The sequence below is a fragment of the Drosophila mojavensis genome, unplaced genomic scaffold (assembly GCF_018153725.1).
Source record: "Drosophila mojavensis isolate 15081-1352.22 unplaced genomic scaffold, ASM1815372v1 contig_80, whole genome shotgun sequence".
Lineage (NCBI taxonomy): Eukaryota > Metazoa > Arthropoda > Insecta > Diptera > Drosophilidae > Drosophila > Drosophila mojavensis.
The window spans coordinates 3,832,474-3,858,784 of record NW_025318906.1 but is presented as its reverse complement, the minus strand read 5'-3'; the positions used below and the strand labels follow the sequence as shown (position 1 = coordinate 3,858,784).

At 47.4% G+C, this 26,311-nt stretch overlaps 4 protein-coding genes across 6 annotated transcripts; 2 read left to right on the top strand and 2 right to left on the bottom strand.

Annotated features, from left to right (window-relative positions):
• Nucleotides 1-143: 143 nt before the first annotated feature.
• LOC6578621 (condensin complex subunit 3) lies at nt 144-5,749 on the bottom strand. Of its 2 annotated transcripts, XM_044010542.1 has the most exons (10): nt 5,662-5,749; nt 5,280-5,609; nt 5,030-5,206; nt 4,140-4,960; nt 3,435-4,083; nt 2,875-3,370; nt 2,433-2,809; nt 1,683-2,375; nt 1,470-1,616; nt 144-1,003 (listed from the first exon to the last, which is right to left on the bottom strand). In XM_044010542.1, the coding sequence occupies exons 2-10, from the start codon at nt 5,544-5,546 to the stop codon at nt 293-295; spliced, it is 4,338 nt and encodes a 1,445-aa protein (XP_043866477.1). In that variant the 5' UTR covers nt 5,547-5,609; nt 5,662-5,749; the 3' UTR covers nt 144-292. The 2 variants fall into 2 exon arrangements, with proteins under 2 accessions (XP_043866477.1, XP_002004529.1); XM_002004493.4 differs by having other exon boundaries at nt 5,280-5,722.
• LOC6578618 (tyrosine-protein kinase RYK) lies at nt 5,626-26,311 on the bottom strand. 2 transcript variants are annotated; one of them, XM_044010546.1, is made up of 7 exons: nt 25,344-26,311; nt 20,500-20,627; nt 20,185-20,422; nt 19,942-20,110; nt 19,709-19,866; nt 19,496-19,638; nt 5,626-5,816 (listed from the first exon to the last, which is right to left on the bottom strand). In XM_044010546.1, the coding sequence occupies exons 1-7, from the start codon at nt 25,471-25,473 to the stop codon at nt 5,808-5,810; spliced, it is 975 nt and encodes a 324-aa protein (XP_043866481.1). In that variant the 5' UTR covers nt 25,474-26,311; the 3' UTR covers nt 5,626-5,807. The 2 variants fall into 2 exon arrangements, with proteins under 2 accessions (XP_043866481.1, XP_043866482.1); XM_044010547.1 differs by having other exon boundaries at nt 5,626-5,813.
• On the top strand, nt 6,122-9,316 carry LOC6578620. Its single transcript, XM_002004492.4, has 4 exons — nt 6,122-7,661; nt 7,919-8,151; nt 8,256-8,649; nt 8,701-9,316. Exons 1-4 carry the CDS (start codon nt 6,198-6,200, stop codon nt 9,208-9,210), a joined length of 2,601 nt encoding a protein of 866 aa, XP_002004528.1. The 5' UTR covers nt 6,122-6,197; the 3' UTR covers nt 9,211-9,316.
• On the top strand, nt 9,492-10,637 carry LOC6578619. The gene is made up of 3 exons (XM_002004491.4): nt 9,492-9,687; nt 9,755-9,996; nt 10,066-10,637. Exons 1-3 carry the CDS (start codon nt 9,609-9,611, stop codon nt 10,381-10,383), a joined length of 639 nt encoding a protein of 212 aa, XP_002004527.1. The 5' UTR covers nt 9,492-9,608; the 3' UTR covers nt 10,384-10,637.

The window sequence follows — 26,311 nt, the reverse complement described above, 5'->3', positions numbered from 1 at the left end:
AAAGGGTACCTCATAAATATCCTTAAGGATATGGCGAAATTAGGAGCAATATCCCTCCTGAATATGGGGCTATTCTTGTAATACATTCTTATTGAAGCACATCCCTAATCAGATAGACAAAACTAGATCTCGCAGGGCTCACATTTGTTTTAAATAAGTATATTGAAACATGACACGTATTATACATGAAACTTACAGGGTTAATGAACATTTAAAACAGACATAATATTTAAATATATCTTAATCGAATACATTACACAGAAAGAAGGGGTGGGGGTCAGAGGAATGGAGACTATTTGTGACGGGTGCGGGTTGCTATGGGAGCTTCTGGGGCATTCGCCCTGGTGCGCGGCGTGGAGCTCTTTGAACTGCTTGTGTGTGCTGTGGCACGTTCGCTGGATTTGTTTTTTTTGTGCGTTGCTTTGTCCTGGCGCACGCGCTTGGGTGTGGACACCTTAAGATGTCCTTCGGTCATGCTCAGTTCTTGAGATAACCGTTTACGGGTCATGCACATGTTATTCATACGCAGCTTGCGCGCCGAGTGACGTGTTAATATCCTGTTCACGGGCGTGCTGCTGTTCAGATGGGATGCGGAACGCCTCCTGCTAGGCTGCGGCGTCTTGTGATTGGACTTTGGTGCTGGCGCTGTTGCTGATGCGGATACGGATACAGATACAGATGCAGGTACAGATGATGTAGGTGCCGTGTTTTCCTTGATGGAGGAACAGCTGCTGTCCGTGGGACTCGCTGTGCTCTTTGATGCTGGTATCGCCCGTTCCGCTGGAGTTGCCATTGACACGCTGCTGCGTCTCCGGGGCGTCGCTTTGGCGTCGAGTCGTTGCTGCTTGCGGAGTGGCGAAATGCGCTTAGAGGATTTCCCCGAATCGGTGGATGGCGAAGATGAAGCCAGCGTCGCAGTCGGCGTTGCAATCAGCGATTTGCGCAGGACACGTTTGCGTCCATTGCGCAACGGCGTTTGTATATCGAGATGAAGCACTTTGCGCTGCAGGATCACAAAAGAAACAGAAAAACGAGATAAGTTAAACAGAAAAGCAAACGGAAAGCTAATTTAAATAGGATAACTCGCTAGCACTAACTAAATAACATACAACTTTATACACATACACAGCTTGTATTACTAGACCGGGGCGTAAAGAAAACAACGTTTTATTTTTGTTTTGTTGAGTGTTTGAAAACGTGTCTTTTAAATTCATCTTTTTTGTTTTCAGTCAATGCTAAGTGCATATCGTTTATCATTTGTGCTTAAATTAAACAATGTTCAGGATTCATCCTGGATTATCAAAATTTGTTACAGGCTACGTTTTAAACTAAAAAGAATTACGATTCGTTTTTGCTGTTTGCTCTCTGCACGATCTGCTACTGCTACTCTTGATCTGGCTCTGGCCCGAGGATTGGGACTGGGACTGTCGCACTGCCTAGAGCTGCAAGCGCAAGCGCGCGGTACTCACTTTGCTGCCCGTTGGCGTATTGCGCGCGTTGCCATTCGCGTTTCGATTGCGCATCGAGCGCAGACGCAGGTGACTCGCATTTACCGCTCTGCTTGCATCTGGCGATGCGGTTGTGGGCGAATCCACGATTACTTCCGATTCATTGTGCTGCATAGAGTAGAAAGGTAAATGTTACTGCTTAGCTTAAAAGTCTGCAATTTGATAGACTCTTACCGACTGGCTTTGAACAGGACTAGCAACTTCTACAATTTCGTCTTCGCCTTGAGATTCTACGTCCACATACTCATTCTCTTCGTCCATTATTGGAGCTACGACTTTTTCTGGCTCAGGCTCCTTTTCGGGCGTCTTTGAGGCACGCGCTATTGCCCGCTCCAGTTGCTGCTTGGTTTTATCCCTGCGCAGATTACGACGACTGATTTCTGTGACCTCCTGCTGCTGTTTCTGCTTCTCTAACGCCTTCGCCTCTGCCTCAGCCGCTGCTGTTGGCGTTGGTGTTGGCGCTTTTGATTCGCCTATGCTTTCGCTATCCGAGTTGTATAGCGAACGCCGCAAGAAGCGTAAGCCAACCTCATTGTTGGCCCCGAAAGTAGTTAGCACAGGTTCTGCCGGCGCAGCCGCAGTCGGCGCAGGCGCTGCCTCGGTTGCTGCTGGTTCCGTGACTGCTTCAGTTTCTGTTGTAGTTTTATCTACTGGTGCAGGTACTTCGCTCTCGGCAACAACTGGCGCGGCAGGCTCTTGAGCAGGGCCGTCGGATGTGGATACTGTGGTGGCCGTGATACTCTCACACTCCTCGGCGTCTGCCTCGCTGTCATTGCCATCGGTCTTGCGGGCAGGCGGCTTGAAGCTGCCATTTAGCATATTTTTAAAGTCCTCAATGTTCTTAATCATGCGTGGCTCCAGATCACTCTGCAAAACAAATTTGAGTCAGTCAAGAGCTAAGGCACAATATTTAAATTCACTTACTTTGACCAACTTGTCAGCCAGCTCCTGCATTTCGTCCTTCAACTGTGAGTTGTTGAGCACATTCAGCTTGAGCGTGGTCAGCTCTTTGGTCAGCAGGCGACACATCTCTTTGCGCTCCGTGTAGAAGTTGTGAACGTAGTGCAGAAAGCTGAGCGCGATGCGATTGTGTATATTGCTCTGGGGCGTGCTCGAGACCTGCGTTGTGAGATCGATGAAGAACTTGGTTACATGATCCGGCAACACATCGTTCAGCGAATCGTTGCTGCAGCTCATCACAGACCACACGATCGGCAGCAGGCAAGGCTCCAGTAAATGCTGCAGCTTTTGCTCCACAATATTCTCAAAGAACATGCCAAGCACCTGGTTGATTATGGGCTCTATAAAACAACAGAATATAGAATGAGTTACGAAATATCATCTTTGTAAAATCTGTGGCATTTACCCGTGTTGGGATTAAAGTAGCGCTTGAGCAGCTTCTCTAACACTTCAGGGCGATTGTCCAGCTGACCACGCAGCACCAGGCGACACAAGCCGCGCACAATGGCCAGCAGGATGTTCTTGTCCACAACCTTCTCGACAAAGAAGCCCATCATGCTAATGATGTCCGCATTTTGATCGCCGCTTTGCGATTGACTTATGTCCTCCTCGCCGTCAAAGTCCTGCCTGGTGAACAACAGCCGCCGCTTCGTTTTGGGACCCACGACGGATTGACCCATATCCATAAAGAAGTCGACGCCGTAGTGATCCATTTGCTCACAAACGCACTGTGCGGATATTTCGCAAAGGCGCAAATTGTTGTTCTTGTAGAACTCTTCGACAAGCACATCGAACACCTCCTTGGTGTACGCTTCATACAGGAGACTGAACGTGGTGCCGCACTTCATGGACCACTCGAAGATATCCTGCTCCGTTGAAGGCAAGTGGCGGCAAATGAAGTCCTACAATTGCAATGGGAATTAGAATTCAAATATTTGGCCAAAAATCGTGTAAGACCTGCATTACCTTGTAAAGCTTGCACAGGCTGGGATTCAGGCTGTGCACATGCTCAGAAGCGACCATGTAAAAGGATATGTATAATCCCTTGAGTACACGCTCCTGCTTCGACAGCTTGGGCCGTGTGGGCAGCTGCAGCTGCCCATGTTTTTCGAGTAGCGGCTGTATCAAATCCCTATACTCATCAGTCAGGATCATTCGCTCGTTGTTGATCGCTTGGGCACGCATATATTCCTTTTGCATGGCAAAGTTATCCTCCATCTCCTCGAGATCGAGAATTCGCACTTTCAGCGATCTGATCTTCATGACCAACGATGTCTCCACATTCTCAAGCAACATATCCGTCAGTTCCCGATCGTGCACTAGATCGTTTTGCTTGGTATTCAGCTCGCATATGTCATAGATGATAGTCAGAAAATATTGCATACGTGCGGCCACATCGGTCTCCAATCGCTCCATGCAGCGCACGAGCACGGCCACGATTTTCGGATCCAGCCGGCATTCCCTCAGCAGATGCGATATTAGCTCCTTCAGATTGTCACGTCCGATTTCATCGCCCAGATCGTAGGTCTCCAGCATTTCCACTAACGAGAGGAGCATAGTCTGAAATTCGATCTGAGCGAATTTGTCCATATCTGGCTTCTGGAATTGACAGAATCTAAAGAGAGCAAGGGTTAGTTGATGCCACACCCAGCATATATGTATGCCACTCACTGCTTAACATAGTCACAAAAGATGCTTAGTTCTGGGAGCACCTGCTCGAACTCGTCAGCTTGGATCTGTTGCAAGTAGGCGCTAAGGCATTGCCAGTAGAGGACAAGCTCGACGGTGAGCGACTCGCGCGGCACACAACAGTGCAGCTCACAGTCCTCGGTGAGGGGCAGCTGGGCGAGCAGATCCGTATAGTCCTTGTGTTGCTCGAAGATCACGAACAGCATTTGACGAGCCACACGTCGAAAGCGCAACAGCTCCTCCTCGGTGGAGTCCAGCTTGAGAGCAGCAACTAGATTCACATAATTATTCTGGTATGACTCGATCCAGGCCTTCAGCATGTACTTGATCACATTTTTGCGCACATTCTCGGAGCTGTCGTTGAGACCGCGCTCCAGGAGCGTCAAACGCTGAGACACCTTGTAGGAGCGCACAGGATAGTTGCACATGTTGATGTATGTATGACGGCGCACCTTCTCATCCACGTCCCACAGGCGTTGCAGAATGTGCGGCACTGTTAAGTAATTGCGACCCATGCACGAAATGATGCACTGCCTCACACTGGACGAGGGATCCGCGCTCAAATGGTACTGATAGGCGCATAGCACCTGATCGTTGGGGTGATCGGGCACCTGGAGACGCTGCATGGCAAGCACCGCCTCTTTCCGCACGCTGGGCGAGATATCCTTCAGCCTTTCCAGCATGTAGTACAGAATCTGATCGCATTGCGAGTCATCGAGAGCCGCGTACGGGCCGAGATGCTTAAGGATGAGATTCACAAAGAAACAGATGCGATAGCGTATGTGCGGGCTATTCGAAATTGTCTACGAAAAGAGCAAACAAACAAAATGTAAACAAAACGTAATCGATAAGAAAGTACAGTAGACACTCACCGAGAGCAGCCACGAAAAGGTCTCGGCCAGCAGCGGATGGGTTTTCTCCGACTCAAAGCTGGTGACGAATTTGGCACAGAAGGCGAGCGCGGTATTGCCGTACTCATTGCTATCGTCCGCCTCCAGAATCGTTTTGAACATTTGGATGAATGTGTACATGAAGGCATCGTGATCCAACTGGAAGAGAGCACACAGTTACACAGTTACAGTTAGACTTCAATCCCAGCAGACCGCATTCACTACAACCTACCTTGGAGTACAGTTGCTTCATTTCCTTGATGTAGCGCTTGTGAAATGTTTCCGAGTTTTGTGCGTTCGAGAGAATCGTATACATTGGCCCATGGCCTGCATAGCGCTGCTCGCTGGTATTGTTGCTGGTGTTGCTGTTGTTCCTGCTACCGTTGGATGCGGCTGTATTCGAAGTGGCCACCGCATCGGGGCTGCCCTGCTCCTCAGTGTTTTCTTTTTCTTTAGTTTTTTTGTTGCGCTTCGCATTCGCCCGGACCTTTTTGACCATTGTGTTTGGGTTTCCAGCTCCTCACTTTACCGATTTTTATTTTTTAAATTGATTGCCTATTCCCTTAATTTAGTTTGTCTATTAATTAATTCAAATTGTACGCAGCGCAGCTTACTTTATTTTTTCTTGTGAAACGCCAGCTAACAAACACAAGCGTCGCGTTCTTTTGCATTCCGTTTTCCACCCCATTCGCGCTGCCGTTAATATGTTTCATCTTTTTCAATTGGCGGGGATGCCAACTTGCTGCAAATGCAGCATCGATCACAACTGCTGTCAGTTAAATTCAAAATTCAATTCATTAATTAGTAAGAAATTTTTAATTATAATTTAATCAAAAAATATGCAATGGAAAAAAGTTTATTTTTTTTATACCAGTGTTTTCTTTTCTAGTAAAAGGTTATTTATGCCGTAAATATGATGAGAGATGCAGCTAATTTCCCTTGCCTGTGGTGCATGACAAATGCTGACTGCTATAAGACTATTTTAAATTCGTTTTTATTAAATTTTTAAAAAGGACTTGTATTCTTTCTTATTTCTTACGAATTTATAAATAAATTTTTTTAAATATTAAAAAAATGGTCCTTCAATGCTTTTTCAGTCAGTAACATATGCAAATCTTTAGAGAATTTAAATGATTATTGTTAAACAAAAATGTCGAACGAAACGAAGCGAGTTTACGATGCTCGCTCCAAATATCCCGATCGTGGAAAAGTCGCGGAAAATTCGTTTAACCCATTGAGTGTTGTTATAAAAAATCTGGAGACATCCCTCTTGTTGCTTGCCTCCAAGGAGGAGCCCGTCCTTCAAGTTGTGCTCAGTCATTTGTCGGAGTTTGCTCGCAAACAGGATGAAAATATATTGGAGCTAAAGCAACAACTACTGCTGGAGAGCCTAGTTGATAAGGAACTGTTTATCGATGCGGAGAGTGTTATAGTGCGACGCTTTGCCTTATTCCTTATCACTGCCATCTTGGACAACACGGAACTGGGGGAATACGATACAGAGAAGACGACAGCGCTGCTCGACGTGGCGTTTAGATTCTATTTAAAGGAGAACGATGAGTTCTGCATAGAATATCTGACCTATATAGTAAACTTGTGTCTTCGTGATCCGAAGGTCGCACAGAGTATAGTTGAGAATATTGAGTTCCTGGAAAAGTTTAAGAACATATTCATTAGCTCGGATAATCCCGATACGGTTTTCAATTCCATTGAGGCATTGCATAAGATTCTACAGGTTCAGAGCGCCGAGGAGATGCTGGAGTTCACCACACTGCCGGGATTCCCGGTCGATCGCATTGTCTGCGAGCTGACCAACGAGTTCCTCGAGATCCGTTTGGCGGCCATCAAGGTGCTGAAGACGCTGCTGGCCGATACCAGCGACGACAGTGTCTTCGAGCCGCTTCATCGCTGTTTCTTCGTGCTCCAGCAGCTGGTGAAGGCCTTCTGCCTAGATCCCAAAGCACCAGACGCCCTTGGCATCATCGAGGTGCTGGCCACGGCTTTGCGCTCGGAGAAAATGACTAAGCTCTTCTTTGAGCAGAATCTCTTCGACCAGATGGTGGAGAATCTGAAGGAGATTATGGACAATCTGCCACCTGAAGTCGTCTGCGCTATCATCTCCATATTCGCCGAGGCGGCCAAGTATCAAAAATATCTGCCACGCATCCATAAGGCCAACATTACGGACATGTTCATCAAGTGCCTGATGAAGAGCAAGCAGGAGCCAGCTCCATTTGTTATCATGGGAATCATTCGCCTGATCGCCCATCCGGAGGCATTGCGCGCCTTTGTTGCCGAGTATGAGAATGGAGCTCTGTCCCGGCTCATTAGCCTGTTTCGTGCACCTGATGTGTCCATCAAGACACGCGAACAGTCAGCCGAGTTGATTGGAAGTCTATTGGTTAACTCCTTCCGTGTTACAGCTGAGCAGTTAATGGAACTCAACATCGCGGAATCCTTGACAATTACTCTGAAACAGGGGCTATCAGAGCTATCGATTGATCTTATACTATCGCTGCTGGCAATTATCGAGAGTTTGGCTGACAATGATGAGTACCGCACGATTATTGGCGAAAATACAGCACTCACTGAACAAATTGCCCAGCTACTTATGGTAAATATTATACATATCTGCTATCTACTTGTATATACATTTCATGATTCACATACTTCCACCGACATTAAGTTAACGATATGCTCGTAGTCGTCTAGTAATATATCGTTAATTTTGGTGGAATAGCATTCCACATAGATATAGCGATATACGAATAAATGATGATCAAGTTTTTTATGTACATATATACAAATATATATATTTATCGATAAAAATCGATCGACACTTTTTCTATCGATTGCCTACTTTTTTAACAGCGCTCGTATGCTCATTCAATATTGGTCCACAACATATTTCGCTGCCTTTGCACTATTATTGACGAGCAACCCGTTCGAGAGGTTCTGCTTGAAAATTACATAATTTCCTCAATGAAGCGCGCTCTCAAATCCCTCTCCAATCTGGTGAAGACAGCTGTGACCAATTTCATACTGCAGACAACACGTTTCAATGAGTTCGTCGATGCCTACATCGATCGAGGAATTCTGGAGGTGTAAGTTAATTGAATACAAAAGCGCAGTCAATATGCCCAGTAGAACAGGAACTGCAGCGATTCTCCTGAATTGTCCTTAAGCTCATGAAGTTATTTCCTTACAGATTGATGCTCTTCCAGAAGCACGCGTTCTGTGTGTCCACTTGGGGTCCGGCCATTGAGAGCATTCTGTCCAAGTGCCCAACCATGAAGTTCTGCATCCGCAATTATTTGGGCTTTACGGACATTACGGCTGGCAAAGATTTCTATGTGTCGAAGCGTAAGTTTGAAGATTTCCGTTGCTTTCAAAACATTTTGCGACACGATTGCTCACCTCTGGAGGCGGTGCTGGTAGTCAATTTCGACCGACCGACCGCACTTGAGGAGGACGTTGTCTGTGTGCCCACCTACTGCCTGCACGATGTCGACAATGCGGGCGATCAGAAATGGGTATATTGCAAGCGGCCAGCCGATGACAAGCTGCCGGAGTACCTCGAAGCACTCAACGAGACCTTGGCCGTGAGTATGTTAGGCCCAAGTAAACCTAGCTAACCATATTTCGCCGTCTAGTTGAATGGCCTTGTGGAGAATCCGGACAAGATCAGACGCAGCATCGACTTTGAGAATGTGGCCAAGCGCAGCAAGATTATAGCCGAAGCCGTGAATAGCGTCATGGGCGAGGACATCAAGATCTTGGATATAAATACAACGGAAGAGTGCTCCCGCCACACGGTGCGCTGTCATCTGGAGCATCTTCGTCTGACTTACCACACCAACTTCATACCGATCGGCGCTGTGCACAGCGGCTGCCAGTTCGAGCGTGCCATCCTCTTCAAGTGCTTTGCCGATCAAATCGGCCTGCCCTGCACTCTGCAGCGCAGTGTCGATGGCCGCATGCTCTACAACGAGGTGCCGCTGCCTCTGGAGGTCGACAAGGATATCCACTGTGACCAGAAGACTCTCAAATTTATGCCCTGGCGCATGCTGCGTCCCACGCACATCGTTGATCTCATGTACAACATAGGCGAGCTCTATCCCATGCAAAGTCGCCAGGCCCTGCAATATTTGCGTCTCTATTGAGGCCCGAATGTTTTACAGATTTCATTGTTTATTGATTTGTCCAAATTTTGAATGTTAGCCCAATAAATAAGAAGAAGTAATTTATTGGGTCCATCGACTAAACAAAGCGCTTTCTTATTATTTTCAATTGTAGTTCTCATGCCAACTGAATCCTCTTCCCCTGTAAAATTCTCAACTGGTTTGTGCTGCAGCCGCAGGGTTTGTGTCTTTGCTAGCCGATGGTTCGCTAGCCAGTGCGCATGTCTCCCTTTTGACAGCTCTTGCATCTCTGACATTCGCTGTCAAATGAAGTCGTTTGGCCTCCGCATATAAACAACAAGTTTTCTTAGCCTCTTACAGAATAGAGCTTCCAGCTGGCTGAGCAGGCGTCCAATCGTGGTCCAATTGGCGGCCACAATATGTCCAGAGCGCTTCTCACGCTCGCCTATTTAGTGCTCACCTATTGCTCCATTGTCTTCACAGCTTGCGTCAACAACGGTAAGTGAAGCGACCTTCACACCTCAACGGGGAGAAATCAATAAAGTTCTGTATTTGCTTGGTGTAGTGACTGGCACTTCCACCACTGGCAGCTCGACCGCATCGGGACCCAACTCCGCGGGCAGCCTGAGCACCTCGCTGACCAGTGGCGGGCACATACATCGCACCGCAGCGGCCATCGAGCGGGTGAACAAGCTCTGGTGCTATGCCTGCGACACCATGGACGATGGACCGGGCTGTGTGGATGTGCTCGAACGGAATGACACGTCCATGATGAAGAAATGCCAGGGCGAAGAGTTCATCTGCATGGTAGGAACTATATCAGTTATAGGAGTAGGCCTCCTCTAATCACTTCTCTCTCTCACTCTCTTTCGAAAGGTCAAACGCTTCTCCTACACTACGAGCACTGAGAACTCAACGAGCTCGCCCAAGATGTGGTCGTTGGATCGTCGCTGCACTGTGAACTGTGAGCCCGGTTGCATTGTGATTGGGGAGCGCACTAAGCTCTATGCGTGCACCTCCTGTTGCGAGGAGTCCTTCTGCAATACGGGTCGAGGTGGCGCCGCTGGCATCTTCCATCGTGAAGCAACGGGCATTGGCACGCGGCTCTTTTGGCTTGCTGCCCCATGTCTGGTCAACATATCGCTAATGCTCTATAAACGGCATGCCGGCCAAGCGCTCATCCAACTGCAGTAGTACCTCGAAAATGGAATTTAGCCAATTTGAACTCTTCACTTGCTCCAATCCAAATCCAAGCCAAACAACTAGCCAAACGAGTTTATCTGCCCCTTACAACACTATTTTACCTAGTCATAGATTAAGATATAATACTGCGAACTATTTACTGTGCACAGCCTGCGCCCTTCACGACCTGTGCTTGTGTACATCTTGTTAGCCCAAAGATTAAGGTGTGATAATAAATGAATCCAAGTGTCAAAGTGTGAAAACAACTGGGAATGAGTCTTGAATTGATTGAACTGAAAGTTCTTTATGAATTTTAGATAATATTTGTATATATAGATATCAATGATCGACGATTACTCTATATCATTCTGAACAATTATAAATGAGTTCTTATAGTTCTTTACTGTAGTCAGATAATTGATTTAGGTTTATTCATTCTAAAACCATGTTTCTAGTTAACATTCCTTAGCAACATGCTCATCATACGAGTCAGATGCATTTCAGCCAAATTTTATTGATTGATTTCGACTTAATTCCAATATATATTATCCCTTAATTCCCTATCTGAATTTCTAACTGCATTTCAATTTAGAGCCGATTAGAATTTATCATTTGGCATTTCAGCTCATTGGTATGGATAACAATGGTAATTAGTTATCTGAATTGCTAACTGCTACTCTGGTATTCTCTCTGCAATTGATTCAGTTTATGGTCTCTCTCACTCCCTCTGCACATGATCTGCATTAATTTCCACACACTTCCTATCCCATTTGGGTACATGTGTAGTCCTTTATCCGCTTAGTAGCTGTACTTCAGGCGGCTGAAACCGTTCATTTGGTTTCGTGAATTGCATTACATATCCGTCTGTCCGAGAGTGTTCATTCCCCCTCTTCCCTCTCTCGCTCTTCCAGTTCCAGTGTCCTACTGCATGCATCCGCCTTACCCATCCGACATCCGACATCCCATATTTCCCACATCATTCACAATCGTGCACATCCGCCCACTTGGCCACTCAAGCCTCGCCCTGGGTGGCATTTCCGGGCAGACAACTTGCTACTTGCAGCATGAATTATTTATTGGACAAAGTATTCATAAGCAGACAAAGTGGGTTAACAGTGGGTGGAGGGGCGTGGCAGCAACTGGAGTTGCTGGAGTTGCTCCTAATCAGCTTCACTCCAATCCCCGTCTATCCTTTGGCTAATAGGGTTGCCATTAAGGGCAGATACACATATATGTAGGCGTGGCGCGCCCACTTAGTTTAGTGCAGAGTAGTCGCCCACTCACACACTCCCACTCCCAATTTGTTTTCATCTGTGGACAACTTTCTCTTTGACTTTTAGTTTGTTACATCTCCAGGGCCCAATCGCAATTGTTTTTTGTTTTCTCTGCTCTGCTGGCTGCCTGTGAGTTATGGCCATAAAGCAACCAGCTACATCTTGGCTAATAAACCAGAAGACAAATCTGTGCATTTTGTTGCTTAATTTACATAAATGGCCAGCAGCAGCAAATAGGCTGCCCGTTCGTAGGAGACTAGAAGACCAGAAGACCGGGAGGCACTTGGTCTTGGTGTGCCACAGCGCATTCATCATGAAGAGCGCCGCTTGAGTGGGGGTTGCAGGGGCAGGTTAGTGCGTCGATGGGGAATGGGGGATAGGGAGCTGTTCCCTCTAGTCTATTGGCTTTTTGCTTTATGTATGCATGTGTTTTGGCGTTTATTTTGTGGCTTTCATGTCGTAAATCTTCATCAGACGGCAAATTACGTGGTTGCCAGTCAGCCAGCAGCAGCGCACTCTACCTTACACCATCTCTCTCTTCCTCTCTCTCTCTCTCTCTCTCTCTCTCTCTCTTCTCGTCTGGGCCGAGTTTTTGTGGCGGCATATCTGGTAAACAATAAACTGACCGCAATGCCTGGCATTCAGCCTGTGGGCGGTAAAAACAATAAAGCGGTGACAAAAACCAAACAAACAACAGCAACAACAACGAACAGCAACAACAACAGACAGCAGCAGCAACATCCCATTGACAACAGTTTCATTTATGAAAAATAATAGCTGAAGCGGCAGCAATATGCGAAATTTATTATTATATTTGCGTTGTGCCGCAAAAATGCAAACGTTACCAACGCCTGCTTCACCTCCGCCTTCTGCTCCCGCTGCCGCTCCGGCTCCTGCTTCTGCTCCTGCTCCGTCTCTTAATGTTGACCCCGACCTCAATATAAAGTTGCCTGGCTGATTCGTTGTCAGTGCAGACGCCACCAATGGCCAGCTGGAGTACGGCGGCAATATGAGAAGCCGTAGCTGCAGAAGGAGCAGCAGCAACAGCAGCAACAGGAGCAGCAGGAGCAGCAACATCAAGAGCAGCAGCAGCAATAAGGCTGCACAGCAATTGTTATTGTTGTTTTTGATGTTGCTGTTGTTGCTCTTTGTTGTTATTCGTTTTATTCATTCATTATTATTGCTACTTTGGCGTTGTTGTTTTGCTGTGTGATTGCTGGCGACACGTTTATGTTGTTGCTGTACTGCTTGCTCGTTATTATTGTTGCTGCTGTTGCTGCTGCTGCTGTTGTTGTTGCTGTTGCTGTTGCTGCTGCAGCAAGTTCACAAAGAAATTTCAATTAAAATGCAACAATGCCGCACTCCATCATCAGCGTGCCAAGCTGACAAACCGCGCACACTGCCTCCTCTCGCTCCGCTCTGCTCGTCAAGCCCCGTCGCCTGTTTACAGTGTTGGGCAACGGAATGTAACAAACTGTAGTAAAAAACTAACCACCCAATCATCCAACTGCTGCTGCAGTCACCCACAAAGTGCGATTGCAAATTCAGTGGGTTGCTTAAAGAGTTACAAATCATCAAGGCAAATAGTATTTAAATTTGTATAATTTTTGTGTAAGAGTTTAAAGATAATAGGGAATGTGCCTCAATTTTGTCTCAATGAAATTAGGTTGTAGAATTTCCATATTAAAGTTCCCATTATTCTCATATTCAGGCTACCCTCTTGAGATCATTCCATTCCATTATATCATTTCAATCTGTGGAAACTTTGAACTTGCCTCCTCCTGCCTGCCTTTAGCCTTTAGTTTATCTGCCTCTCAGCTTCTCTTTAAGTCCCGCCCCCTTCGCTCAACTCTTTAGTCAACCAACAATGTTGATTGTTATTGCTGCTGCATCCTTTCGTCCCGGCGCCCGATTCCTGCCTTTGGAGTGATAAATCTCTGTCGCCTAGCAAATACGAGCAACCACACGGTAGCAACTGCAACCGAGGCGAGCAGTAGCCAAGGCCAAACAGGCGTAACATTCTGTCGAGCAGCCATGCCAAAAATGTTTGTTGTTGGCCCTGTAGCAGCGTTCATTCCCCCAGCCCCCAATTCCAGTCCCAGTCTCCCCAATTCCCCATAGCCCGTGGCACAGCGAACGTGTAATTAAAACTTTCGAGCAAGCAGCCACGCAACTACAACTACAATTGACAGACTGCCAGCCAGTCTGCCTGGGAGTCTCTCTCTCTCTCCCTCTCTCTCTCTCTCTCTCTCTCTTGCTCTGTCTCTCTATCTCTCGGCCCCTCTCTCTCTGTATGACAGTCTGGCTGTCTTCGTAACGCTCTCCCTATAGCATAAGCTGTTGCTGCTGTCAGTTTTTTGGCGCCTTGTTTTTAGCTGCTCTTTAATAAAGTTTTGCCCCATGGATCCCTGATTGGATCACAGCCAAATGCAGCTGACATTGATGGTGCCTGACCTAAGCTTAAGCCTTGCTGTTCCAGCTCCCGCTACTGCTACTGCTCCTGCTCCTACTCCTGCTTATGCTCCTTCGTTGGCTCCTGTGCGGTGTGATTTGCGTAAATGATTTTGATGGATTTGATGGGATTTGAGCGCGAGTTTTTATGCAGCAGCCAAAACCCTTCGCAGCTGTGAAATGGGTTTTCCGAGCAGCAAAGCTCTCAAGCTGATTACCAACCAGCACAAAGCTTCGCCACACTATCTCTGTCTCTGTGTACTGGTTAAGCTTTAGTTTTCTTCAGTTCTTCAGCTTTAATGCTCGCCATTTCCTGGACATGAACACGAAAATGCACTACATACAAATTAGAGTGCGAAAAAGGGGCGAGACGAGATTGTGTTAAGCAGAGCGCGCTGCAAATTGATTTTTTGTGTCTGCCCCGTTGCCACACGCCCCATGGCCCACGCCGCACACCACTTGCCACTTGCCACTTGCTGTACATGCTACAAGCGCGTAATCTCTTAAAGCTCCAACTCCTCCTCCGCTTCTCTATCTCTCACTTTCGCTTGCACCTTTCGCTAGCTACATGAATTTGCATATTAATCTGGCCAAGAGCAGCAGCAGCTCCAACGACCCCAAAATTACACCAACTACACATTTTGGTTTGTCACCTTCTCTCTCTCTCTCTCTTGCTGCACTTGTCTCTTTCCATGTGTATGTTGTGAGCCGCTTTTGGCAATCGCCTAGCCTTCCAGCCGCCCTCTCAACCTCTAAAATGTATGCAAATGAGTATAACGGCAGCTGCTCTCAAGGCGACTTAACGCCTGCTTAATGAACATAAATTAGTCACCAGGTGTCGCCAGGTAACACGCGGCCCGTGTCGCCATGGAGCCCGCACACGCACTTAAATTTCAATTTGTAATTTATGCCTAAAGTAAATTGCACACTATTTATAATAATTAACAATTTGTAGTTGCACAATTTGCCTATGCTACATTAGAGAGGGTCAGGGTTCGAATCGCAGGTTAATGACTCGAATGATTATACATTTAATAATAGTGATAGTAATGATTTATGAATGGATTGGTATTTATTTTATCCTTAGACTTTTACTTAAAAGCTCGAGTCAAGCCATCTGGCAACGCCGAATAAACATTCCCAAACTTGTTAAGTTGGCTGCGCCTCCATTTTTGCAAGTTAAACTCTGTCTATTGTGCGCAATCAACTTGAATTCATATGATTAACAACCAATTTGACCAATTCGCGCGCTCCATTACGATATACGAGTGCTTATACATATACACATACTCGATATATCGCAGTTCGTTGATTGGGTATCCGCTTCAGCGGCTGCCATAATACAATTTGTTGCACATCCGGTTTGGAGTCCACTCGAATTTCCTCGCTTCGGCCACTTTGATGCAATTAGTTTCGTGAGTATTTCGTATGCACGTAATGTGACTCAACGGCAATTCAGAATTGATTGATGGGGTATCCATTCGTGTAGCGATTGGATGTGAGTACACTCATGAATATTGAATGATTACATGTCAGCCATAATCGCATTTCGATTGGCCTCGCTTTAATCGATACAAGAGTTGAGGAGTTTATTTTTCTTTACTTTCCTTTACTTAATTTTTTTTAATTGCCTGCCCCCCCCCCCATTCGCTTTCCATTTATTATTATTTTCCTAATTGAGTTTGCCCTGGCAGCCAGCGGAAGAGCTGCTCAAACACTTGAAATTGTATCGAATGATTAAAGTTTTGACCCCATTTCGATTCAGTTTATTGACTCTTGTCTTCAATTACAGTTTGCTAATCATGGCCCCTGGCTCATTACAATTGTCATTCCCGTTGAGTGCTCAGGGCCCCCCCTGCGCTCCACTCATGGCTGTCAGCAGACGAACAACAGTGCGTTTAATGACCTCCTCCCTGAACCCCCCACGACAGCTTCTATGATTCTTGACCGCAATGAAATCAATGGCAAACACACATACACACACACACTCACACGCCCCCATACACACAGCAGCCATGAGCGAAGTGAAGGGTGTTAAAACCGCGGGTTCACGGTATTCCACGGATCTCGCATCGAATGCCACAAGGGCGGAAGGTTCACTGTTAGCTGCTTATGTGAAGCGCTGCCAAATTCCACACAAAAGCCCATGTCGGTCAGCCTGACCAGGCGCGACCGGAGGACAGCACGACAGGAGGATAACAGGATAACTGGGTAACACACAGGCAACAAAGGCAACATCCGCTGGCGACTTCCGTTTGTCTCGCTCTGCGGCTGACAGGAAGCAATCAATAGTGTAATGGCAGACACAAGCATCCGCCATAGTTTGGCACTTTGGCACTTTGGCCTGACAGGAACTGCACCAGCAGATCCTAAAACCTGTCCGGCCAGCAGCACAGGCAGATTAAGCAAAAAGAAACAAATGCAGAAAGCCCCAGCGAGATCTGAATGCAAAAACCAAACTAAATTCAACTGACAGTTGCGCAATTTGTCAACCTTTGCCGAGCGCCGTTCTCTCACCCCCCGCTGTTCTATTTCCCCTCACCTGGCTAGACTTAAGCCTCGTCGCACATTAAATTATCCCCTATACACCCCTCCCTCCCCTTCTGACTTTGTCGCAAATGTAAATAATGCGTTTTAATCAAAAGAACAACAGTGAAAAATCCATTAACGGCGTACGTGCCGCACCCCCAGTGGCTCCACTTGCCCCATAGGGGACACAGCCATGCCCTATCCTTTCCACCGTTTGGCTTGTGTCTAGGCTTAGCTTTTCGCATGCTGCGCGCGTCATTTGCAGGTTGATTTACAAATTTCTTTAATGGGGCGACGACAACATTTTTAATTAGCACCTGTTCAGGTTGCACGAATCTCTCTCGTAATCTCCATAAAATACTCTAGCCAGGGCGTGCTCCATGGAAATTAATTTCCAACTTTGTGCTGCTTCTCCTATCTTCCGCTTCCCTGCCTCACGCACTTTTACAACTTTGCCTCCCTCAAATGATGCCATTCGAATGCGTGGCGGGGCTTGGAGGTGGAGCTGGAGGTGGAGCTGACTCTGTTGCTGCCTTCTAGTTAACCCATTCGCTTCTGGTGCTTGTTCTCGACATCTTCAACCGCAGCAGCCACTTATGCCTCTCTCCCTCCCTCTCCCTCTCTTTCTCTCTTTGATCCCTCTTCCCTAAACCACTTGAGCTTAGTCCTGATCCAATATCCTAATGCCTTTCTATGTTTGTTGCTGCGTGTGCAGCTATCCTAGCTGCTAGCGAGCTCCTACTTTGACTCCCCGCAGTCAGTGGTTCCCTTTCCCCCTCGCTTCACCCTCCCATATTGAAGGCCTTTGTTGTTGCTGTTGCAATAATATTTTGCAAGTGTTTCTAAACAAGCACAAAGTCATGTTTCAGCAGCTGTAGTCTGGCTTCTTCTTCTTCTCGCTGCTGTTTTTATTGTTGTTTACCCTTCGTCCCCTTGGCTTGAGCTGTAATTGTTGTATCTTAGTCCCCGCAGTCGTTAGCTAAACTTTCGCTGAACATTAAAGCAATTTGGCCAACATTTATAGACTGATTTAATAGAATCAAAAGGGAGTCACAGAAAGTGGGGAGCGAGTGGGGTAGAGAGAGGCATGTTGTGGGCAAAGCAGCCCCACACAAATGAGATATTTCCACACAAGTGAGCAGATCAGAGCCGACAACATTTCAGTGTGTGTGTGTGTGTGCACTTGGATATAATTGTTTGACTAAATGAGTGCGTCGCTCCTAGCTCGCCAGCCCCCTCTACCCGCCTATTCTCTTTGCCTAGTGCTTCACCAGACACTCGTATGAGTGGGTTTGGGGATATAACAAGAGAACAGCAATAATTATGGCAAACACTCCCTTCACCCACAGCCCCCGCTCTACACACACAAGAGCCATATGCAATTTTGGGGCTCCACTTTTGTATAAATTCACTTAATTCCTCGCCCTCACCCTGAGCAGCAGATAGCCGCAAATGGATATGACTCTTGGTGCTGTGCATTATCCCAGACATCCAGATATGCCAGATATCCATGTGAGCGAATGAGTACGTGTGTGTGAGGCGAGTGCCGAGTGCCGAGTGCCGAGTGCCGAGCTGCTCCCCAGCCAAATGGCTCGAAACGGTTGCCATAATGAGGATGAAATTGAAGTCTAAACAAACAGAAATCGTTTGGCCAAATAGCTGAGGCCAGGAACCGTTGGAGGAATGTTGAGGAATAAGCAGCAAATAAAAATCCAAAGGAGTCTCCATGGAAATTGAATATTTAATTATGCGTCGATGGAAATTGCGACTCGAGATGGTGACGAAAATGGCCCAAACAATCATGAGAATAGCGACAGAGTGAGGGAGGAGGTGCCACAGTTTGTTGTCTAGGAAAAATGTAAACGCTGCTTGATTTCGTCAGAGAAATGGAAAAGAAGAAGCTGCTAAATAATTTATTCTAATTTGCGACAGATTTGCCAAGGCCAAGAAGTTGAAATGTCAGAGGGATTCCCAGAACAGAATACATAAAAAGAGATTCCGAGGAAGGAAGGGAGGTAAAGAGAAATGTGGAAAAAAGTTTTGTGGGGTCTCGTAAAATTAATTCGAGGGGACTCGTAATAGATAATTCTTAAGGTTTGATAGCTGCCTCTTAGGGATTCATCTGCGGCTTTTGGTTAGTTTAAATTTAGTTCCCTAATTTGCACCCAGCGAATAGCTCAACTGGAAGAAAAACAAAGGGACGAGTAAGCACAGTCGGCAGCACCTTCCGCTTATCTAAACAGACTCTCACGCTTCTCCACAGCTACTCTTTGCTCACACATATAAACGCGTATCTACATAATTCTCGTCTGCTTTGAGTGTGTGTGGGGCTCGCAGCACGGGCTACGGGAGCGCCAGGCAAAACTTGCCCCAACCCTAAACAACCCCACTGAACACAACTAGAGCTGGCAGCGTGGCAGCCTGGCAGATTGGCACCCTGGTGGTTGGAAAGGAGAGTCCCATATTTATGAATGGCTCTTGTTTCGAGTTTAACGCACTTCGGGAGCTTTATCAGCTCGTAAATATAAATTAGAATTTAATTTTTATCGACGTGGAAAGGTGGCTCGAGTCGGGATTTGTATGTGGATGTGGACGCAGACGTTGCTGCTGCCTTGGGAGCAATCTGGGAGCAGTCTGGTCTGGTGTGGTGAGTGCCACAAATTGGCAATGGAGTGGATCTGGTGGCCTAGGCAACCGAGCGAGCGAGCAAGCGAGCGACCGAACATCAACGGGATTCATATCCATTTGTGCCTGGCACGTGTCGCAACATATCAAAGGCATTGATTTACCTGAGGGCAGTTGGTTGCTCGCTGCAACCCCCTTGGAGGTAATTCATGTGGCCACAGAATCAGATGGAGATTGGGACTCACCTGGGTTAGCTGCGAGGAGGCGTAGTAGGAAATCCTCGAGGGACACACCGATTCTGGTTTCGAGTAAATGGTCTCGCCGGCCTGGTCGCCCATGGGCAGCAGGGCGGTGGCGTAGGGTGTGGGCGTGGGTGAGCTGCGGAAGCCTGTAGGGAAATGAATAGTTCGAAGGTCGATGAAAAAGGAAGGGGGTTCTTGAAGAGGGGGAAAACTTACGGTCGAATATGCTGCAGGACTTTTTGGTCTCCGTTGGATACTTGTTGAGGCTGGCAATGGTCGCATAGGAGCCTGTGGCACTCGGCGGTCGTCCGAGAGGATCAAGGCGGATAAACACGTTCTGATGGCTGCCATAACCCGCTGTAGTGAAGCTGGTGCTGAGAATGAAATGAGAATTAAGGGTTAACAGTTAGGTAGATAATTAAATTGATGTGCCAATCAATCAGACTTACTGTAGCGAATCCTGGCGTAGCTGCTTGCGAGCCCGAACATACATCATGCTAGCCACGAGGCCTACGGCCAGGACTAGGCCCAAGGCACAGGCCGCGGCGCTCATCAGAGCCGGTCCCTGGGAGGGGGCGTGGGCAGGCGCAGGTGACTGATTCGGTTCTGGGGAGATGCCTGGAATAGTTATGGTAATGGAAGAGAGATATAAGCGAATGACAATTGGTAATGACAGAGGATTGGGAGCTTACCCTTGGCACAGATCTTGTTGCGCTTGAAGTGGAGTCGGGTGTCGTTAAACCGGGGAGGTCCTTGTACCACCATGTTGACATTGACCGGCAGTTGGAGGCTCACGTTTCCCGTGCACGGGAGGTACACCAGGAACGACTCGATCTCCTGCGGCACTATGCCCTTGTGGGGAATGCTCAGCGTGGGTGTGCCCAGTGCGTCCTGGTCGGTGGCGTACTCGATGCTGATTGTATAGCGCAGCTGTCAGTGAGTTGGCCAGTTAATGGAGTGCAAATCAAATTTTCAAGTCGGGTAGAAGAGGTGGGTAGGTGGCTTACCGGGTAGCTGATGAGACTCTGCCAGGAGAACTCCAGCTCGTGAACATCTGCCGGGACGGGAACGGTGAAGTGCATCGCGTATGTGTTAATGGCTCCCTCGTGCACGTAGAACAAATCCGCCTCCAGCCCTATGAATGAGAGTAAAGAGCATAGTGAAGATGAGATTAGGTTTCCGATGCATTGCAGCTATAAAGAGAAAGTTTATTTCACAATTTGCTTTGTTACAGTTTCCCTTCGAGTCCCTTCCCGGGATTTTCTACTGCTGTGCAAACTTTGTGCATTCTCTGTTTACTTTCCTCGCAGTTGATGGCTCTCTTGCTCTACCCTCCCGCTCTATATACCTTTCAACTTCAACGGAAATTGATTTCCTCGACGATTCAAGGGGGTGGAAGCAGGTTGGCAGTGGGTGAGCGAAGTTCGGTAAACAAAAACCAAGACACAATAATAATCGAAATCGAATCCGTCACCAGCAGGCGACAATGCAAAGGGCGTCAATTGGTTCTCGCTCTCGATTTCTGCTTCAAATGGTGCGCGACAGACACCCGAGGGGACCGAGAGAACGAAGGGATTCACGTGGGGTGGGACGAGATATTAAAAGGTGTCAAGTGTTGTCTAACTCGATTCGAGACGAGACCAGGCGAGACAGCGAGCAACTCATCATCATGCTTCGCTTTGTGTAACTTTAACTAGCTTCGGGAACGTCCTAATCTCTGACCCCGACCCTGGGAGCTCTAAGCCGCCACGCCTCACTCTATTGGCAGTGAAGGACGAGCTGTTCAAGTTAAAAAGACGTAAAATTAAATTTCTTCATCCGCTTTCATTGCTGTCTCTGCCTCTGTCTCAGCTCCCGTCTTATGTTGCATCATTTACTTGCTGGGATCAGGCCTTGCTTTGCATTGAAAGTCGCAAATGCTGTTTACTCTCCTTAACTTGACTACCACCAGCCCTCCTCCTCACCTCTTCCTACTCCTAAGTTTGCCATTCATCTTTTGACTATGCGTCTGAGCCGGATGTTGAGTGTTGCGTTTCCGGTGGAGGCAAAGGCAGGGGACGGAGGAGAAGGATAGAAGCGCGTATGTGCGTGCATTTAGGAGAGATGGAACAGCGCTCTCTGCGTTCTTAAAACAATTTCAAATCCAATTATAGAACAAGAAAAGACATTTTTCGTTAGCTTCCTTCTATTCACTACTCGTCTAAGAACTTCCCCAGTTCGTACGCCGTTTTCCTTCACAGTTTCATTTTGTTTTTGAATTCGAAATTGTTATGCACCCCGCTGACTATCCTCCAGGCAGCCAAAGTGTGCTACTTTCCTTTTACATTTTCCGGTTTCCGTTGGCAAACTGCACAGAAAAACAGAAGAGGTAAGGAGAGAGAAGAGGGGCTGCAATTGACTCTACTTTGATCCCTCTTTATTCATCCATTTTGGGAAATACGCCACAGACGAAACGAAAAACACAAACATAACCTCAAAGTGGCTCACATTAAACATGCACAAACACACGAAAAGGACAATGTCACTTAGCTCGAGCTGAGTCCTAGGAAAACAATGACGAAAGGTTAGACAAGGTGCTATCAGAGTGGGAAGTGCACCTTGTCCAGCCACAAAGGGAAAGAGGGAGGAAATTCACTTGTGCTGCTTTAATTAATTCAGCTCTGATTGGATACTAATGTGATTCTCTCCCAAAGAGACTTTCAGCTATTTGATTGTCCTCCTGGGCGAATTTAAGCTACTGCCTGAAACAACTTTAAATTTCGTGAGATTCTCTTCGTTCTGCAACTGGAGATAAAAAGGAGAGCCGACTTGGTTACGGTAGGGTCCAAGTCTTGTTCCGTCGAACTTTGGCCGTCTTTCATATCACGCGCCTTGCACAGCGCCAACTTTGCCGTCGCTTTGCAAAGTTTTTAGCTCGTTCAGGAGTCGTCCCAGTGCCTTGTCCCAGATAGTTCCTCTTTTCTCCCTGCTCTCCACCATAATTATAATACCTGCGATTGTCTGAATGGCTTCGCCACACACACGTGACGCTGCAACCGCAGACGGAGCTGGATGGAGGGAGAGGAAGGATCGGCAGAAGGGCTCCGGTTCGGCTTTGACAATAGCATCACACAATTTGCATAAAAGATTAAGAGGATAATTAGTGTCATTAGCTGAGCAGTGCAACGGCGTGCATTCCCTGAAATTATCATCTCATCTGTCCTCTCTGCCCTCTTCCACTGTCTAGGTGACACCTCGACAGGGCTTATCCCTTTACAATGAATTCAGTTCTCTATAGAATAGCCTTCGCCTTCGCTCCTTGAATCAAAGTCGAGCTCGACGTTTAATTGGCACAGTTTAAGAATTGTTCACGCCCTCTCTTTTTGCTTTTCTCGCCTTGCTCAGCAGTAAGTCGAATCGACTCAGCTCTATTGAGAGAGAGAGAGAGAGAGAGTGGGCGTAAAAGGTCGAGGGTTGCTTTATTAATGCGGCGATTTTCGGGCTGTTTTCTATTCATTAAAAATAATTTTCTTTTGCATTAACTTTTAATTTAAAGGGAAATTTTTAGCCAAAAAGGTGGGACCGTGCTCTAGACCTAGAAACAAGTCCTGTTCGGGCCTGGGTTCCTGTTCGCTCTCAAGAAATGTGCACATCAAAGTGAAACTTGTTGAAATTGCATTTTTACGCACCCTTGCACAGCACGGGGGAGGTGGGGCAACCCTCCCCGACTGGTATATGGAGCTGGTGTCGCTGGCAACTGTGGGTCGAAAATTGCTTGTTGCTGGGACGACGCGACGCAATGGAGGGCAGAGCGGAAAATCTTCAGCAAAAGCGTAAAAAATATTTAATTTTAATGTTGTCGTCTCTCCATCGAATCGAGACACATATACATATACATATATATATAGCTGTAGTTAGGAGCAGCCAGAAAAGAAATCGTTTAACTCATGTTTACAGCTCGCTGTATGGAACAAACTTACAGATTGCGAGTCGGAGGAACAGGGAGAGGAAGAGGAAGAGGAGAGGACGGCGTTTGAAATAGCAGAGCGAACGCTGTACTCGATTTTTATTGTGGGAATGCATCACGTCAATCACAGTCACGCACTGAAGGAACTGCCAGGGAGTGAAGTTATTCGAGAAATGCGTATGCTGAATAAGGGACGAAGAACTGAAACAGGGAGAGAATCGGCAGCTGGAACGGGGGCTGGGCATTGGAGATGGAGCTGGGCCATGCAGCCGTCATACACATTCCACTTGAACAAATAGCCATAGAGACATATGCAGGGGCAGATGAGGAGCCCTGAAAGTAAATCATGCAATGGCATGTCGCAGTTGTCGGAGTGAGGGGCGGAAGTGAGGAGCGAGCTGGGCGGGTCAGTTTGTTTGATTTCATGCTGCTTGTTAATTTTGAAATGGAAAACAAGCCCAGAGGGTGGCAAATATTATAAGGGAGGGGGTGTTAACTGGTCGTTAAAAACATAACGAGCTCTGGGGAAGGGGCGGAGTGGAAGATGAGGAAAAGGCGAGTGAGAAAAGGAATCTATGTGAATCGCGCATAGCACAGGAAATTACACAGAGCAACAAGCAAAGTGGAAGACTCTTTGAGCTGTCGCTAATGAAATCCGATTTGCATTCAAAGACGTGAGGGGGTGAGGGGCCAGCGCATGCTTTGTGAAGTGTCAATTGCCAGGGCGAGTAGCGAGTAGCGCATGGCTCAGCGAACTCTAATGCAATCTCAGAGTGAACTAGAGAATGGTAGATATAAAGGGAGAGAAAGAGAGAGGAGGAGGAGAGGGGGAGCTGGAGTAGTTGACCCAGTGACGTGGACGACAGCTGCAGCTCAAAGTTCTTTGGCCATTCATCAATCTCGGATCCGTGTGGCACTTGTGTGGATTATTTTTATGCTGTTCAACTAATTGAAGTGCCGTGATTTGGCGATTAGCAGCGAGTGGACTGGGACAAGGACTGGGAGTACGATTGAGCCTGCATAATGAGATTGAAGCATTTTGCTCCAATTACAGCTAAGTGCCGGAAAATGCTGTGCACAGCTAACGCATGAATGATGGACTCTTGGCTAGAGGGAGGGCGGAGGCAGAGCAAGAGAGTCCTAGGAACCGCCTTGGCTCACATTTTGGAGCCATGAACCATTAATCAACGAGAGGCAGCAACACGACGTCATTCCGCCTTGGCACGCCGAATGAATGCCTATTACTGTAACTATTTTCGAGGACATGGATTGGGTAGGAGCTGGGGCTGTGGATGGGGCTGGGATTGGGCCTGGCACAAGGTCGGTCTGGAGCCACTTGAATAGCTGGCGCCATCAATAACGAGGCCTCGCGTTGAGCAAAACAGCAAAACAAACAACAAAATGCGCCGCACCGGACTGTGAAGTCGTTAGCAGAGAAAGGGGAGGGGTGAGAGTGGGCCAACTAGGCGAGAGCAGGAGGCGGACTACTTGCAGCTGTCAACAGGGTGGCAAAGGTGCGAGGGTGGCTCCGTCTACGGCCGGAAATCGATTTGTGTGGATTTGTTTTCTTCCGTGTTTTCGCGTAACTTTTGTGGTCGTCCAACCCCGCGCATTCCTCTTCCTCTTCCTCTTCATCTATATCGTCGTCGTCCTCGTCGTCGTCACGGTCAACAATTATTTCGGAACTATTAATGACTGCGACGTGGTCTGTGCCTTAGCCCCCGCCTCAACTTGTTTTGTTTGTTTCTCCTGCCGAGGAGCAATGAATTTGTCCTGTCGCACTTTGCCATTCAGCTATTAATCATATCAGTGGGGCGGAGCTCTGACGTCCCTACTCTCGATTATTTTCAAATCGAAATGAGATTGCGCTACCCCCAAATATGGGGCTCATATGTATAGACTTACCCATCAGCTTCATCACTTCGTGGTGACTGATGAAAATGTTGAGATATCCGCTGACCGGAGGCAACTGCCAGGAGAGCAGCGCTGTCCAGAGGAGCTGCAGCAGCAGGCAGCAGCTGTTGCAGTTGGCCATGATGAGCAGTAGGAGCTCCTCCTCGCTGCTCTTGTCGGTGTTATTTTGCGGGAGATGCTTATCTGCCTGGGATATGTGCAGTTAATAACTTGTCAGTGCATGTGACGCCGCAATTGGCGCTCATTTCAGGGGGCGTGGAGCTCCCCTCTGGCTTTGTGGCAGCCAATTTCAATGTGTGTCCATTGAAGCGTTCCGCAGGCACAGACGAGACTTTTCCTTTCAGTTCTGATTTGGTTGCCAGCTGCCAGTTAGCAGTTGCTGCCAGTTGGCAAACAGGCGACGCGGCTCTAAAAGATGCGTTAAAATCAAATTCCGGCTACGGCAACGGCTACGTCTATGGCAACTGCTGCTAACAGTTCCGGATGCAACCACAAAGCGACGAGCGACGCCGAGCAGAGCTCTACGAAATTTGTGTCTGGTAAATTTTGGAACTTTTCAGCCGCTGCAGCCTCTGTCCCTGCTCAACTTTTCCAGTTTTGTTTTTGTTGCGGTTGCGTCTGTTGCTGTTGTTGTTGTTGTTGCAGTTGTTGTTGTTGTTGCTGAATTCGGCTGTCGACTGCAAGCGCCATCAGCATTTTCGCATCTGACTCTGACTCTGTACGAATTTCGTTAGCTTTTTTATTGGCCAGCTTCTACCCTCTTCTGTGGCTGCTTCTTTCTTGACCAACTGCTACTCCTGCTGGTGGCTTAGCTCGTCACGTTGGCAACGTCTCGCCCAGTGCCAGTGGCAGTTGCTAGTATCGAGCATGTGTCCAGCCTGGCTAGCTTGTCCTGGTGGCCTTTTTGTGTCGTCTGCTCGACTGGTTGTCCGGCTGGCCAGCAGCTGCGTCCTGTTGAA